General features: G+C 36.1%; 1 protein-coding gene across 1 annotated transcript in view; it reads left to right on the top strand.

Moving 5' to 3' along the window:
* Window positions 1–17,772, top strand: part of LOC106086161 (inactive serine protease scarface) — a 69,333-nt gene that overhangs the window by 25,985 nt on the left and 25,576 nt on the right. The window contains exon 2 of the mRNA XM_013250717.2: window positions 1,233–1,621. Within this exon, the coding sequence (XP_013106171.1) occupies window positions 1,301–1,621 (321 nt within the window). The 5' untranslated portion in view covers window positions 1,233–1,300. The remainder of the gene's footprint in view (window positions 1–1,232; window positions 1,622–17,772) is intronic.

Raw genomic sequence — 17,772 nt, 5'->3', positions numbered from 1 at the left:
AAGCCGTAAGCTCATTGGATACAATGAGAAAATTTACCAAAACTGTTATCACACTATATATTCTTGTCTTATGACATGTCACCTTTTCTGTACCATTCGTATTTCATTATATTTGTCAAAATTGTACATTTACATACGATTCATAATTTTTGCTATCACACTAAAATGTTATTTTGGTAGAACATCTGATTTATTTATGTTTTTGTCAGAAGAAGAAAATTGTAAATTTACATACGATTCATAATTTTTGCTATCACACTAAAATGTTATTTTGGTAGAACATCTGATTTATTTATGTTTTTGTCAGAAGAAGAAGAGCTCCGATCTATTCGAAAAAATAACATGTGCTATTTTGAAATGTGATTGTCTTATGTTAGTTTCATTCGTATCACACCATGTTTGCAACTTTAATAAAAGCAAAATTTGACATGTCATAAGACAAGGACATATAGTATTTTTCATATTTCGTTATACATCTTAGCTCGTTTGATATAAGAGGGGAGATTACAAACGTGTATAGGAATTCATAGGTTAGAAGCCGGTTCTTGCTCATGGAGAATTGTGTCCTAAATACCGAAGAAAACTTAAATCGGACAGCACTTATTGATATGTGAGAAGTGCAAGGAGAAATTTCCAAATGCCGAAGTATTCCTTTTCTGATTTTAACTTTCCACATACATATGTAAAAAATATTTGATATTAATTTATTAACCTGCGAAGGTGGAGAGCTTTTATCTTTTGCACACTTTATTTTTCAATGCATTTAAGTTTAGCTCATTCTTTGTTGAATTGATGAAATCTCACCTAAGTGTATTACAGTCATGCGGATTCGACCTCAAATGGTTATTTAATTGACTATTTGACAGAAGTCATACCACAAGTTGGTTCATAAAGACTACAGAGTCAAGCTAATCAATTCTTTTGTGATCCCACAAAATCCAGTAACTGCTTAGAACATTATGGGTAATTTGAATTGACTGCATTGGTATTAACAGTAAATTTCCCTCTGTCATCCTCCCTATGGACAACAGAATCAGAACATCGTGTGTTTCGAATACACACTTCATTATTATATGGCGGGGTTTTCCCGCACTAGACGAACGACTTTGTATTTGGGTAACACCAATTTTTCGTTGGGAATTTTTTATTAACTGCCTGAATAGCCATCGACGATAATTGCAGTCTAATTTTTTGTTATAATATAATGCTTATTTTATTATCTTCACTTGCAGTTGTTAATTAGCGCAGCTGAGAACGTGAGAAACACTCCGGAAAGGTGAAGGAGAATTAAATCAACATTATGTCATCCCGTCGCTCTTTGCCCTACGCCGGCATATTGGCCGCTTTGGTGTTCGCCGCCGCGGCAGTACATGGCTCGCAATATTCATCAAATATGTTTTTGAACGGCGAATATAAAAACGGTCTGGCCTCCCATCCGGACGAGGACTATCGATCGAACCCAGCGGCAGCCTTCATTTCAATGCTCAGCAAAAGAGCCTCACCCTTTGTCGGCCAACAGTACCTGCCAACGTTGCTGGAGTGTCGAGGACGGGGTCAACAGTGTGTGCCCAAAGACAAATGCCTCAATGGCTATTTTACTCAGCAGTTACCCAAAGTTCAGGTGAGTGATGCTCAAATACCCCAAACTCACATACCGAAATTCTAACCAGCAGTGCGGTTGGCGCCAAACATTTATTATTTTTCGCCGCTCTTGTTACTGCTGCAGGCTGTGGCCACATACCCCTTAAATAAGTGTGTCTCGTAAAGGTCGCCAATTAGGAGGAGCGGGGGTATTCAGCAAGTGTATGATTTGATCGAAACTGGTTTCTACAATTTATTTATTGTTATTTCTTTCCTTAATTTTTTCGTCTCTTTTTCAATTAAAAAGCACCAATGATTAATTTAAAATAAATGTGCTTGCCGGAGTTGGATGCCTTCTGGTAGTCCCAAGTGCCCGTGCATGTTTGTATGTGCGCCTCCTCTCAATTACATAATCAGAATTGATTTTGGTTTTACCCATTCAATATTTTTGAAACAAACAAACAACAACAACAAAATATTCCGACGCAAAAAAAAAGTTATTTTGGAATAAGAGTTTATTTATCATATCAATTCAATGGTTTGTATACAATTTATGCAGATAAGCCAGGTTTAACCATCTAGCCAGGCACTGAATATATATGTGTGTGTGTTTATGGGAATGCGTGTGTGTGCGATTGGGCGCAAGTGCGCGCTGTTTCACATTCTTTTTTGGCCTTATTCACAGGCTTCGATCAAGACTTACTTGTCGTGCTGGAAATGAAATCGGCACAGTTATAGGCAATGACCGACGCTGGTTACAGTAGCAGTTTAAATTTTTGAACCGTTAATTTCCGGTTAAGCCCTCTGTTAACGTCATTTCAATTTTGGTTTTAGTCGACTTTTGCAACTCCACATGCACCACTTTACACCACGCCACACAAATGTTTTTTACCTAAAATGTACATATATTTGGAAATATATCCACACAAGCACTGAAACTTATTGAACTGTCTATTAGTGTACACTAAGGCAACACAAAGGGATCTACCCCTCTGAGTTTGTAATGAGAATATTATATTTATATAAATGGATAGTAACTCCTTGGGTGGAGGTGACAATTGGATCTTTCCAATCTTTCTTCGTCTCAATTCACACTAAGCCTATCCAACAGAGACAACGGTCAGAGCAGTCCGCCACTCACAAGCACATGCAAGTGAATGACACTGCTACTTGTCGACCAGCGACACCGGCCCTGTGTATCGCTCTGCCGCCACCACTTTTTTCTGGAAAAAGTGTGACGAACTCAGTGTTGCCACAACAGAACAAAAAATTCTGAACAAAAATTTACAAAAAACCTATTAATCCCCAACTACTGCACTAAAAATTTGAAATTTCTTATATAAAGAAAGAAATTTGAGTTTCTCTGAAGACAACATTTTGATACAAATTTCTTCAAAAGCCAAAATGTTCTTCAAATACAATACATACTTTGGCAAATTATTCCGTAAAGAAACTTACTCCAAAGACAAAATTTTGTTAAAATAATCTCTCAGGAATCTCGACCAGTGTTTGTGATATTCATTTCTAAGATATACTAACAATACACCGATATAACCAAATATATTCTATTAAAAGTAAAAAATTGGCATTCACATTGTAAACCTACCAAAATTGGTCTGGGCCGTCGACACTGGTCGTCGAACTTAAAACATGTGTTTGTTGTTGTTTGTACTTATTGTCTCCAGTGCTGACACAATAGAAAAGAGTTTCAGTAAACTTGCCAAATTCCCAAATAGCCGACCAAAATTTACAATTTCTTAAAAACCTTTTTTTCTCGTAAGACAAAATGTTAATACTTTCTCTTTAAAGACAAAATTTCGATAAACTTTTTATAAAAAATAAAAATATCCCTAAACAAAAATTTTTGATAAACATTCTTCAAAAAAAGAAATGAAGCCTTAATTTTGTGAAACTAAAAAGAGAATTTTTTGGCAATAGATTATCTAAAGAGAAAATGTGTGAAAAAATATCGTAAAAGACTAAATTTTCTCCAAAAACAAAAATGTGATAAAATTGAAAAAAAAAACAATTAAAATTTTTCCCGCGAAGTGCACTATCTGTCATCGAGTTTTGATTGTGTGTGCACAAACTCAGACAAAATCAGTGATTTTGACAGATAGTGTACTCGATACTTTGTTATTGGGTAACTTCTACCCATAAATGAATATATCTTGCATTTTACTTATATTTGCAATTTATTGAAGAGAAATTTGTAGTGACGTAGCGACATGTCGCTACTATTCTACTCATAGAACCCAGTATCACTTCTACGGAATGCGTTCGCATTTCCTTCGTCATCTTGCACCCATTTGGCTGGAAGATTCAATAGTCGTAACACAATAGTCGTATTGGGTGTAAAACATGCATGGAAATTTCACTGGCCATTGCTTTCCTGAAAGAAGAATCGTTGTTATCTGTTTTGTGATGTATGTATATATCTAACATATACCAACTGTACTACGATGTATCCTAATATGCTACAAAGAGGAACAAGTTGGCAAAATCTACCAAAATCGATCTGTGCCGTCCATCGGACTATCCCGAAATGTATAAACTCTTCCAACCAAAGAAAAAACCTAAAACGGCAACACTAATTGTCTGCCTCTCTTCTGGATAAAGCAGAAGTTTACATTTAGTTGTAAAACGGGTTTATGAGCTGAACATATATTTTTATCCAAATTGCAAACAATGCAAAAAACTGCATCCACTTTTGTAGATGGGCGACTGAGTCAGAGGAGCCCACTGCTCCTAGTTGCATAAGAATCTGGAAGACACAACCACATAATCTGCCTGCTACAAGTGTTGAGCCCATATTTTGGCAGAAACAATTTCGTACGGGTTTAGCCAGGTTTTCTTGGAAATTGTAGAAACTCATCGTTTGAACGAGTATAAACTATTTTTCCGCGAATCCTTTTTTGATATAAATATATTGAAGCAAAAAATTTACTGATTTCATTCAGAAGGACATTCCCTCATTTCTCATACAATTTGAATACATGTTATCATTCTGCAATAATTTGGTCATTTGTTAACCGATCCTCACAAAACGTGGCTGCAAAGTTTCATTCATGTCTCTTTTATATGATTTTCTTCGGAATCGGTTTGGATTCAATGAATATTGAATAAGAACTGTTATGCTTTTGGAGCTATATCAAGTTGTAGTCCAATTCGGACCATAAATGAATGCTGAACATTGTAGAAGTCATTGTGTAATATTTCAGTTCATTCGGATAAAAATTGTGCCTTGTAGGGGCTCAATAAGTAAAATCAGGAGATAGGTTTATATGGGAGCTGTATCAAGCTATTGGTCGACTGACCATATTAGACACGTACGTTGAAGGTCATGATAGAAGCCGTTGTACAAAATTTCAGCCAAATCGGATAAGAATTGCGCGCTCAATTGGCTCAAAAAGTCAAGATCCAAGATCGGTTTATATGACAGCTGTACCAGATTATGAGCCGATTTGAATCATACTTAGCACAGGTGTTGGAAGTTATACCAAAACACTACATGCAAAATTTCAATTTCAGTTAAATCGGGCGAGAATTGCCTCTAGAGGCTCAATAAGTCAAGACCCAAGATCGGTTTATATGGCAGCTATTTCAAAACATTGACCGATTTGAACCATACTCAGCGCATTTGTTGGAAGTGGCACCAAAACACCTCGTCAAATCGGAATTCCGGAATTGCGCCCTCTGGAGGCTCAAGGAGTCAAGGCCCGAGATCGGTTTATATGGCAGTTATATTAAAGCATGGACCCATTTGGCCCATTTACAATACCAACCGACCTACGCTAATAAAAAGTATTTGTGCAAAATTTCAAGCGGCTAGCTTTACTCCTTCGAAAATTAGCGTGCTTTCGACAGACAGACGAACGGACGGACAGACATGGCAAGATCGACTTAAAATGACATGACAATCAGGAATATATATACTTTTTGGGGTCTCATACGCATTTTTCTAGGTGTTACAAACAGAATGGCGAAATTTGTATACCCCCATCCTATGGTGGAGGGTATACAAATTTTAACTTTGACGCCTTAAAACACTACTTCAACAACACAAAATGACGCTCGATTTCAGTCGTCAAAGTTAAGATTTTATTTAACTTTTGCGCGTTGATTTTGTGATATTTTTATTTGCAAAGGTGCATTTTTCAACGCGACGCTCAAAAACAAAACCCATTCTGTTTTGACCTTAAGCGTTGTGTAGCAAGCTCAAAAGAATCTTTGTGTTGCTCTTGATGTGAGTCCTGCAAAACAGTGAAAACGTATAGAGATGTGGGTTGTGTACGTAAACGTTTTTGATATATTTTTCTAGCTTTTTTCTTTTTCATAGATACTAGACCGTAAATAAAGTGATATCTGAACTTTAGTTATACGTATTGACTAGATGAATATGTGATTCAGCAAAATAGAAAGAGTCACATTACAAAATTTTACATTATGAGCATTTTTAGCTGGTTTTTTGTTGAATAAACCTTGTGTATGTAAACTTATTGGATTGACTGTATATTCAGATTTAACTAAATTCCGATACGTAGAGCTCGTACTTACGATTCAAAGTTAAATTTTTGCCTATGTTATCTAAGTTTTTCTATATCAAGTACTGCCTGGAGGTAATCATCCTCGAAAAATGGTTAAGCCAATAATTGTAGTGGTTTTTTCAGGAACTGACGAACCGGAAAAAACTCCCATATTGACCCTTCATGCTTAATGTTGGCTGTTTCGTTACTTGCTTTTTTAGTATGTACTACTAGCACGCTGAAATCAGTCATTCGATTCGATTAGCACGATCTTCTCAAGAACGTACTTATCGAGAAAATCACGAGGTATGCGTAGCTATCTATGTATGAATTACACAAATCATGCTGTGAAACATAAGGGTACGAGTATATTGAACTTTAAGAGCAACTTCGTGCTATAGAAATATGTGCTACACCAACAACATCAACGAAGTACAAAAAAATGAAAAGTTAGTATCCAAATGAAGCTAAACGCAATTGCGTTATTGTTTTTCGGAGTCCATTTATTTATGAATGGTACAAAAGCGAGATAATTGTAGCCGTCATTCAGAGCATTGACGCTTGTTTTGTGTAACCAAAATTCTTCCGTAGTTGTGCCAACCGGAAATTTGGTGTTACACATTTCTGTGGATTCATCTATCAAGAGCCACAACGCACATGTACCACATACACCACCCTCAGCTATTATCAGCCTCATTTGCATTCGAACAATCAGTGAGTAGCTGATGGGGGAAGGCTGGCGGCGGGCGGACGGACGGTTAAAACAAATGGACCCATTAGGTGAAGCATTTCGGAATGTGTTGCTTTGCTCGTTCTGAGTGTTTTGCTGACAACTATTTCAATGTAATTGACATAGGCACAGAGAGAGAGAGAGAAATATTTAGCCCATCAAGTCAGAGCCATTCCATCTTTGGACCATTTGTGTTTATCGGCTGCCTTCGTTTGTCTTTCTTGAGACTAGCAAAATCATTGTTGCCCGTCCAGAGGTATTTGCACCACAATTAATCACCTTCATCATCACAATCACAATCGCCACCGACACCACCGCCATCACCAAGCGCACAAATACTCACACATTGACACCACAACACCTCGTTTCCTGTTGAATATCCACCTTGAGAGCAACAACGCTCCAAAGCCTCGCTTATTAGAGTCATAATCGTGGAAATGGCCCTGAGACACAGATAACTAATGGTGAACAATAAAATCGCGCGTGCTTGTGTTGAATGAGTACCAACTCTCGCGACTCTCTGTAGTTCTTTGGCTGGGTAGAATTCTGGACTCATCAACTCCGTTTAAATGCCATCCACGAGGTGCAGGGGGTAGAAAACAATGATGATGATGATGATGGCCCAACAATCGAAATATGAGGTGTTGGGCATTCAGGTGATTCTTAATATTCAACCGTAGACGAGTGCTAAGCCATGGATTTCACTTCAGAAGCAAATGTAAGCTTGCAAGCACCGTTTTATTGCTTGCCCCAGTGCTTTGTCTTCTTTATGGACAGCTAAGAGCCATTAAAATTTTAATTAACCCATTTCTCGACACTCATGCTCGCATCTGGGCTTGCGTCATGCGGAAATTAAAGCATTTTGTATGAGTTTTTATTTGAATTAACGAACATTTTCAGCCACTCTATTTGAAGTGGATGTGGCTTCCCCAATGACAAGACACAGCAGAAGCAGAAGGTTGTTTCTTGACTATACCTCACACCCTCATCTCCGTGTAAAGACGCCGGACTACCTATCGTCGCAGCTCCAAATGTAATTAGGAATTTTTAATATGGTAAATACCTACTACAGCTCCAAACTGTTGGATTTTCCCATAAAAGAAGCAAATTTTTAAATAAAACACCATTTGTCCACATTTTCATGCTAACACCGCTTAATCACCAATCTGATGCTACAATGAAATGTTAATGAACGCTCGCGGCTCTAATTGGTATCTCGACTGCAAGCCACTTGATTCTAGCCTACGCAAGATGCAAACGACAGCGTAGGACCACAAATGGGAATTATAACCTAACACCCGCACTCACAAACTACAGACAATCTGTCATTTGACTTATCGGCAAATTTGCACTTCTTTGAATTGTTTTCCAAGCAATTCTTTGAAGTTACATAGTTAGTCATGATAAAACTTTTCCATGCAGCACCAGTCAGTGCCTATTTTAGAGTATAACCATCAGAGTTCTCAGACCAAATTTTTATTTATGTGGTATTGCTTTGGCGATTGAAGGAGGTCTTCAGATTTTTTCATATGAGGCATATCTCTACGTTACGCCGCACATTGGAGCAAATTGGAAATGAGTAAAGAAAAAGGCCATTGCCAAAGGGTTACAGTAAGAGCGAAATATAACATTTAAGCAGAGTATTTTGTTCATCTTTCAAAATTGTTGCGAAATACTTTTGACAGAATATCATAATTTTTTAATGATATGAAATTTTTTGTACTAACTGTAACTCAATCTTACATTCATATTACACTGAGATAAATTGTTTTTAAGTGCTCCTTTAAAGCCATTAGTGTAGAAAAAACATTTCTTTATTTCACATGCTTTTTGCTGATACGTTTTTTTTTGTATGGAGTTTGACAGTTGTTCTAACAGATAGCGACACTTAGGTGGGAACACAATACCAGACATGAACCAACTTAGGGGTGTGGCATGGACAACAATTAAGGATTTTGTAAGTAGCACGGAATTCCTTATATATAGATTTTCGTTTTCGAGGTAACTTTTTTAGTATTTAGAGAGTAAAACAAGTCGATTACTGGCTTAGGTGTATGTCCATAGTGGCATGGGGCGGATTAATATCCGCACCCTCTTTTCAACCTAAACTAACCTTGACAGTTGTTCACGTGAAAAGTCAAATAGAGTACCATCCCTTAGTTTTTGGCGTAAACATAGGAGAACACACATTGGAATACTTTTTCCCTTTTTTATTGTGAAGCCATATCCGTTAAGTATCCCACAAAATATATATTTTCTTTTTTTTGAAACTCATGCCCTCAATTTGTTTCCTTTTGATCCCAAACGATAACCCGTGCCGCCACAACGCCCACAGTTTGATGTGGTGCTTGTCCAATGTCCTAGCAAGAAATTGGTAAACAAACTACACACTTATATCAGATTTATTACAGGCCCACAAACCATGTGTAGTTTGACTCAAAAATTCCTGCTGATTCGGCTTAGCCATGTCCATCTGTCCTTTTTGTGCTGATAATTTTCATCACGAAAATTTATATATATATCACTTTTTTAACCCAAAGACAAACTCTGTTTAAATCGGTTCACTTTTAAGGGCCGATGGACATTTAAAAGCGCCTAATTATTACAATTTTCAACGTATTTGCATGAGATGGGGTATGGAATGTTGTATTACTCATCTGCTAAATCGGTTTAAATTTGGATGTAGTTCCCAGTATAGTTTTCAACCTACAGAAACTAATGCCCAATAATTCAACTTCGGCTACTATCTTTATATTGGAGCTATATCTAAATCTGAACCGATTTTGATGAAATTTAGCAGAGACTGAGAAATGAGCAATAAAACATTTCATATCAAATTTCGTGCGAATCGGTTAAGAATTGAGACATCTACAACCATTTAAGTGAAAATCGGCCGATATATATTGTATATATGGGAGCTGTATCTAAATCTGAACCGATTTTCACCAAAATTAATAGCGTTTGTACCTAGGCTAAAAAGTGAATAATGGGATCCCAAATGCTCCCTATACCTTGATTACAAAATGCGGACAGACAGACAGGCGGAGTCGCGCCCAGTGTCATATAAATATGAAATATGCACTCAAATTCTGAGACCTAAAATCCTACAATGGATCCCAAAAATGCATTTTTTCCAATATTGATTGCCTTTGCGACACGTGTTGCCGTTAACCGATCGTCATTATATTTCGGACTTCGCATATTAGGACCAAAAGGAAAAAATGGTGGGTATGAGTTTCTCTATTTTTAAAAAAATTTCTCCCTTATAGGATGGGACGTTCTGATGTACGTTAGCCTGTTTGTCGTTTGTAACCACGCTACAGTCTTGAAACATTAAGTAACTGAGTTGAAACTTAGTACAAAGGACATACGCTGAATAAGTTGGAAGATTGGCTCTGTGTATATAGCCACATTTAGATCAATCTCTAAATCTAAATCTTTGTGAGGTATCAAGCCAAGGTATAACTTCACAACAAGGTTATATGATTAAACGGCACGCCTTTAGGACTCGACATCAAAATAAGCTGAAACCAGTGATGTCAAATTGGAGGTATTTCCCCAAACAGGGGACTTTTTTCGTGATAGGGAAAAACAAATTTTTATTTAGGGTACGAAGATTTTGATGAGGGAAAAAGGAAAAAATTGGGGTTATTCTCTTCATAACCTAAAATTTCTAAAAAGAAATAAATTTAGCATTTTTTGCAAAAAATTTAACATCATTATTTCCTTCCTTTCTTTCTTCCGGAAGGGGTTATTTTCTTTTTTATATTTTAAAGAAGACTAAATGTATACGCAAATAATGCTGCGTAAGTCCCGATTTGATCCACTAATATACAAACGTGTTAAGGTCGTTCCGAAATTAACAATATATAAACTAACAAAATATAGACTGCAGGCATCATTTTTCTTTGTTTTATTGGTTTAAATGATCATTTTTTTTAATTATTTCCAAAAAAAATTATATATGAAATCAATAAGTGCAACAAATGGCATTTCGTGTGTCGTGATTCACCCTCACGTACGAAGAAATTTAATTCAACTACGCTCACACACGATTACGTGATTCGATTCAGATCTCACTCACGTGACTCACGCGTGAAACGACTACTCACAAGTCACGTGCACACCTCTAGTTTCTACATACTAGCCATAGACTATAGATTCTTATAGATGAAATCTGCCGACTTCTTTTGTTTCATTCTTTAAAGTCACCTAAGAGAGGAGCAAATGGAATTAGATTAACATAAAAACTGCAAAAAACACAAGTTAATCAATAAAAAGAAGCTAACAAGATAGTTAAATAGTGTTTTGTAAAAATAGTTTATACAATAGTTTACAAACAAAAAAGTGTCCATAATCATACACAGTAATGTTGCAATTCTCTCTTCTCTTAATTTTCTTCGTTTATTTCTAATCTTTGTGCGCGGTTACACATTCATACCTATTGAACATCTGTGATCCTAGCTATAAACGTGTGCGAAACAGCTGGTTTACTAAAAAACTCCTTTTGGCAAAGCTTGTACCTTGTTTTGATCATTGGAACGCTTTTTATAGCACATTGTTTCATTTCTTGTTTTTTTTTTTTTAATATTTAAAGCACCGTTTTATCTATAAACTGTGAAAAGAATCGTGATAATATTCCTATTCAAAGTTACACGTCATTAAAAAAATTAATTTAATTTTTTTTTCGATTTTACCCTGAATAAATGAAAATTTTTACTGGAGGTGTCAAAATATGCTGTAAGTTGACGTAGTATTTTGTGATTTGCGAAGAGATTTGACGCAGTGTGTATATCTGGTATAGGGAGGTCTTACCAGGGTTGGAGCCGCATTGATAGGGCCCAATTATCTTATTGACAATAGGTTTTGATCTTTCACACAGTCTCGAGTACGCTCGAGAGTATCTTGAATGCAATGGGGAGGAGCGCACGAGTTCAATTATGCAAAATCTTTGCGGTAAGTGATAGCATGTGAAGCGCATGCCGGGAACATGATGAGATGTTGGAGCAGTTCTTGTGTCATTGTCCGGCTTTTGCGGCTAATAGATGCCGGCCCTTAAGTGGGGATACAATACCAGACATGAACCAACTTGGGGACGTGGTATGGACACCAATTAGGGATTTTGTAAATAGCACAGAATTCTGACTTAGATATTCCTTTTGAGGTTCCATTTTTAGTATTTAGAGCGCACAACAAGCCGATTACTAGCGCCCTCTTTTCAACCTAACCTAAGCCAACAATCGATTACCAAGAGAGAAAGTAATTCTTAAACCCAGTTTTCGTGATTTCACGTGATTTCGTCCTGACAGACATCACAAACTTAAGTATTACAATCTGTTAAAACCAGAAAGAAATTGCTCTTCTTTCTCTTGGGATACATATGCAGAAGTTTATTATGTATTCTACGCCCTTGCCCTGTGTTTCTGTTTCTTTTTGGAGTTGCTTGGTCCAGTACTGCACGGATGTAATTTCTACGTTTGTTGTGAAATGCATGGGAGGAGAGCCCCCCAGCAAATTCACGCGAGAATGTTAATTTGTATACAGCCCAAATGTTATCGTGTCAGCCATAATTACTACGTGTGAATTTACACAATTCAAAATTCCGCAAAAATGATTCGATTCATGGATATTTCTTTCGTGAGGTGCACTAATTTCGATCAACAACGAGATTGCATGCAAATGTCGCTGGGTATTTTGATGGAGGATAGATAACTTTATTGCTCCTAGCTCTCCATTAGACCACTCGTTCAGCACAATGATCGCCGCAGCCAAAGTGCTGTGATAATTATGAGCGTATTTGATTATTAAACCTGCAATCGAAGACAACACCAAGCATCAGTGAAGCGTGTGATGTCGGACCCATTGTTTATAGCTATTATTTCATGTTAATTATCGATGTAAAAGCTTCCAATTCCCACCTATCAAATTGTATGCCTGTTCCGTTTTGTAGCTGGCTCACCGTCGACGAATAAATTGCTCAATAATATATTTTCTGCTTGCTTGCTAGCCAACTAAGTAGGGTAGCATTAAATCTATTTCCCTGTGAAACGTCTCAAAATCGTAACGATATTTGGGTCATGCGTCAATGTCTTGTATTATAGACAAAATAGTCTGACAATTTAACATGAAACTTTCAAAATAGAATGAACTTGGTGTACGGTTACGGTTAGAGAGGGGAGTTCGAACCAGGACTGCGGAGTCGGGTTAGTCACAAAAATTACCTCGACTCCGACACCGGACAAAATAGAAAAAATGTTAAAAAAAATTTATTCGAACCATTATTCATTGTTTCTAAGAAAATTTATTTTAAATTGTGTTTTCGGAATAAATTTGATTGAAGTTTTGCATTTAGAAAAAGTTTAGCTAAAATTTTGTGTTTAGAAACATTTAATTAAAATTTTGCCTTTCGAAAAAAAAAATTCATTGAAATTTTGTCTTTAGAAAAAATTTGATCAAAATTTTGTCTTTAGAGAAAATTTGTTCTTAAGAGAAAATTTAACCAAAATTTTGACTTTGGAATAAATTTTACTAGAATTTAGTCTTAAAAAAAAATCTCAGAAATATTGTCTTTAGAGAAAATTGCATCGAATTTTGTCTTTAGAAATAATTCTAGTGAAAGTTTTCCTTTAGAAAAAATTTGGGAAAATATCAGTAAAATTTTGTCTTTAATAACTTTTTTTTTGAAATATTGCCTTTAAAAACGTCCTTGAAATTTTGTGTTTAGATTTTTTTTTTAATTTTGTCTATGAACTACATTGCAAATTTTATATAAAAATTACATTATAATTTTGTCTTAAGACAACAATTCAATGAAATTCTGTATGAATTTGGAAAAAATTTCATAAAAATTTTATGTTTGGAAAAAATTGCATTGAAAAAATTTCATTTTTTATCTAATTTATAAAAATTTTACTTTTTTTTCCCATATTTATCCTGCAATGGATATTTAAAGATATTAAAAACTTGCTCACGTTTTTTGAATAAACTCAGTTTTCGAACAATTTTAAAACCTGGGGTTTCAGGAAAAAGTGGACCCATTAATCACCTTAGAAAAATGGTAGAAGAGTAGGGCGCTACCCCTAGTTCTGAGCCCAGTAACGAGATTCTGAAGTCCGTTCCCCAGAAAAGATCCAACTTTGGGATTTTCATGATCCCAAAACGTATATAAAAACTATTCCTAAACCCTTCAATGTTCGTATATCTTCATGATTTGTCTAGATCATGTTTTGTCTAGTGTTTCTGAAACACTATTCAACAAATAAAGTAGTTTAGAAATCGGACCACAAATCAACTATTCGTAGCACTCACAAAAATTTGTAGGAGGCCCTTTAGTATTAGTTAACTCTGAGGACCCGCTGATAGGTAACAGACCTACTGGGTGCATATCATCTAACAAACATCTTTTCCCTATGCATTTCAAATGTCATAAGAATATCGCTATTTGTTCAAAAATGACACAGTATTTGTATGGGAAATTATATCTTTGTCGCTCGTTTGATAATTTCGACTCAGAGAATACAGACTTTAATATGCAATGTAGGTACAGTGCGAAATTATTGCGAAATTCGAATCAACCCTGCTTCAATATTGTTGTGTGTTGTTGTTTGACTTTTGTTTTAATATGCCTTTTTGCTGGGAATGAAGTCAGTACTAGGCTTTTTGTGAATTGATATTTCCGTTTTGGGCGAAGTAAACTACGCCATCACCCGAAAACAAGTCTCTCTGTTTTTTTTTTTGTAACCAATGTGAACTTTTTACAACCTTTGCAAACAATTTGGGCCACTGTGCCGTATTCAATCACCCAGCCCAAGTCAAGAACCAAGAATTGTCAATACACATGTTCTCTATTTGGTTTGAAATTGTAGTTAAATGATTCGACGAACAACCAACTTCAATTTCAATAGAGAATTTTCCATACACTAAGCCAATTCACGACTGTTAGGAATAATGATGCGCGAATTTTCTGTGGGCACACGATACGATAGATGAGACAAAGCACTCACTCATCAATGTAAAAAGATGACAAGAGAGGAGACGATAAAAATAAAATGTGATAAATGCTTCTGCGAACGAAATCGTTGAGGCGTCTTATACAACTCCCACGGAGTTGAATTAGAATGATTAGACTATTTCGTAAATGTTCAAGACTCGGGAAAAGATAGCAGAGAAGTGACGCAATAGTCGTATTATCGGGGATTTCTGTCAATTGTCAATGTGTTCATTGACACGTTGATTCGCAAGAAGCCGCTGCCCAGTTGTGCCAAACATGGATTAGCCAATCTTGGCTCATTTTCTAAGCCAACATGAGAAATTATTAGCCACGTCCAAATACCTTGCCGAGATGCTGATAAAAAATGTTTTTGCATATTAAGGAGGCGATACTTGAGATGAAATTGTTTTCTTTCGAGCCTATAAGGCAGCTGGACAAGTTTTATAATTTGTAATTTATGTGTGTTTGAATATTCCTTTTTCATATTTTTGCCTTGCCAAAAAAGACTCGATTCAGAAGAAAAAGAAATGCGTGTGCAAAAAAATTGCTCAAAAAAGAAAAAAAAAAATCATAAATAAATAGTTTAGGCTCGCAATTTCAGCTATGATGTACTAATCGCAGGCACATATAAAACGTAGGAGGTATAAGTTGAACAAAACTGAAAGCGAAAAAAAACATTTATTTATTTACATAGTTATTTGTCATATCTTTCGCAAGTAGTTTTCGACTGGCAGGAGTCGGGGCAAACTTAAATGGACATCAGGTCTAAACCATACACCACTGCCAAAACGACAGCACATTTCACAGGGTACAACAATACTACAAAATACTTCAATTGTCGTTTAAGCATAGTACTGACTTCGGCTTTTCACTCGAACAACTGTCAAAACGCATTATACAAAAATTGTGACGAAGAAAATGCGAACGCATTCGGCAGAAGTGGTACTGAGTTCTATGAACAAAATAGTAGCGACACGTCCCTGCGTAGCTATAAATTTCGCATCAATTGATTACAAATATAATTAAATGTTCGCGAAAAGGAGACCATCTCTGGACCGGTTCAGATTTGGGTATAGCTCGCATATATATGTTCGGCCGATTTGGACTAAAATTGCAATTATATCGTCAATTCTAAATTGATTCTCACGAAATTTTGCACGAGGGGTTCTCATATTAGACTCGACATTATTAGTGAATTTCATAGAAAACCGACTCAGATTTAGATAAAGCTCCTATATATATGTTCGTCCGATTTGGACTAGTATTGCAATAATTTGGTCATTTGTTAACCGTTTCACACGAAAATTGGCATAAGGGATTTCATTATGACTCCCGGTATTGGTATTGAATTTGATAAAAATCAGTTCAGATTTACATTTAAATTTTCGTCCGATTTTGAATAATACTCAATAATTTAGTAATTTGTTAACAGATCTTCACAAAATTTGGCACGAATAACTCTTCTGATGACTGATGAATTTCATAGAAATTTATTTAGATTTAGATATAGCTCCCATATATATGCATCTCCCGATTTTCGCTTTTAAGGCCTTTGAAATTTAAGCAAATTTTAAATTCGAGGACTTAGTCAACATATCCAATGTGGTGTAGGGTATCAAAAAAAAGGCCTCGCCCGTCCTTACTTGTGTTCATTTAAAATCAGCAGACAGTGTCAGCAAATTAATAACGTGGAGGCGGGGTGATATGATTTTTCAAAAGTTGATCAGATGATCAGACATAGCAGCCATTGATCACTTTGCTCACTACCATCGCTCAACCATGTCCACATGACTGCCGTGGCTCCTTGTGATACTTATTCAACATTATATGTAAATTGGCATACGGATACTGAACAATCGCTAACATCCCCTATTTGCATGCAGGTCAATATCTCAGAAGCCATATAGACGCTTTTGAAGTATTACGACTTTTGGTGACTATTTGTTTGCTGTTTTAGCAAAAAATTACTACTGTTCCATTTTCAGAAAAATTGTTGGTGTTTTAGTAACAAATTTTTGTCGGTTTATTAACTGATATACGAATCGATTCTCTCTCATTTACACATGGACTCATTTCATTTAGAGTCCATGGATGAGGCTTTCCAAGATAAGACCCGTTAGAACTCATCTCCGTTTTTATTTCTGAGAATTCTGCAAATGCAAATTTGCCCATGAACATTCCATTAAGGAACAGTGGCCAGCTTCTCACCTATAAATGAATGATGTCTGATTCAAGCTTAAGCTTAATGATTTTTTCAATTCGGATAGGATTGGGCCCTGAAGGAGCAATATTTGTATTGGTGTTTTACGGCGATCCCATGGTGGTGCGTTTGCGAACTAACTTCATAGGTATAAGATATCCCGAATTTGATTTGGTTTGGTGTGAAGAAAATGTTCAGTACAAGAATTCCGTTGAAATGAAAAGGGCCGGTACGTGCTTATTTTTTGCACACACTTACCAACACCATCGATTGCAATCAGTTATAGCATTTATCTCCATGCTATAACTAGCAAGAAAAGTTTAGTGACTTGTTAAAAAATGTTCTTAACAAATATATACATAGTTATACATATAACATAAATAATATTGGGCTGCACAACCCGAGTTGAAAGAATACTTGATGGTTGTGATAACATGCCTTTGTTCTGTAAGGTTATGCCAAAAACTTCGAGTCGCAATTGCAGGGCACCACAACTTTATACGACACTCACAAATACGTGCACTGGCGCCCAAGAGCGCAATGGCGTGAATTATCAGCGACACGGGGGTGACGATCATCTCATCATTAAAAATGCAAACAAAAATGGTTTTTAAAAAAAAGTTAAAAGTTAAATTTCCGTAAGCCCTTTCAGTGTACAGCAGCATTTGCTGCAGTCTTTTTTAAAAAATATTGGTATGGTGACAAGTCCAATATACGAATAATTTATGTCATGAGCACTAAAATC

The sequence above is a fragment of the Stomoxys calcitrans genome, chromosome 5 (assembly GCF_963082655.1).
Source record: "Stomoxys calcitrans chromosome 5, idStoCalc2.1, whole genome shotgun sequence".
Classification (NCBI taxonomy): domain Eukaryota; kingdom Metazoa; phylum Arthropoda; class Insecta; order Diptera; family Muscidae; genus Stomoxys; species Stomoxys calcitrans.
The sequence above is the reverse complement of the archived record's forward strand: the minus strand, read 5'-3'. Positions and strand labels throughout refer to the sequence as shown.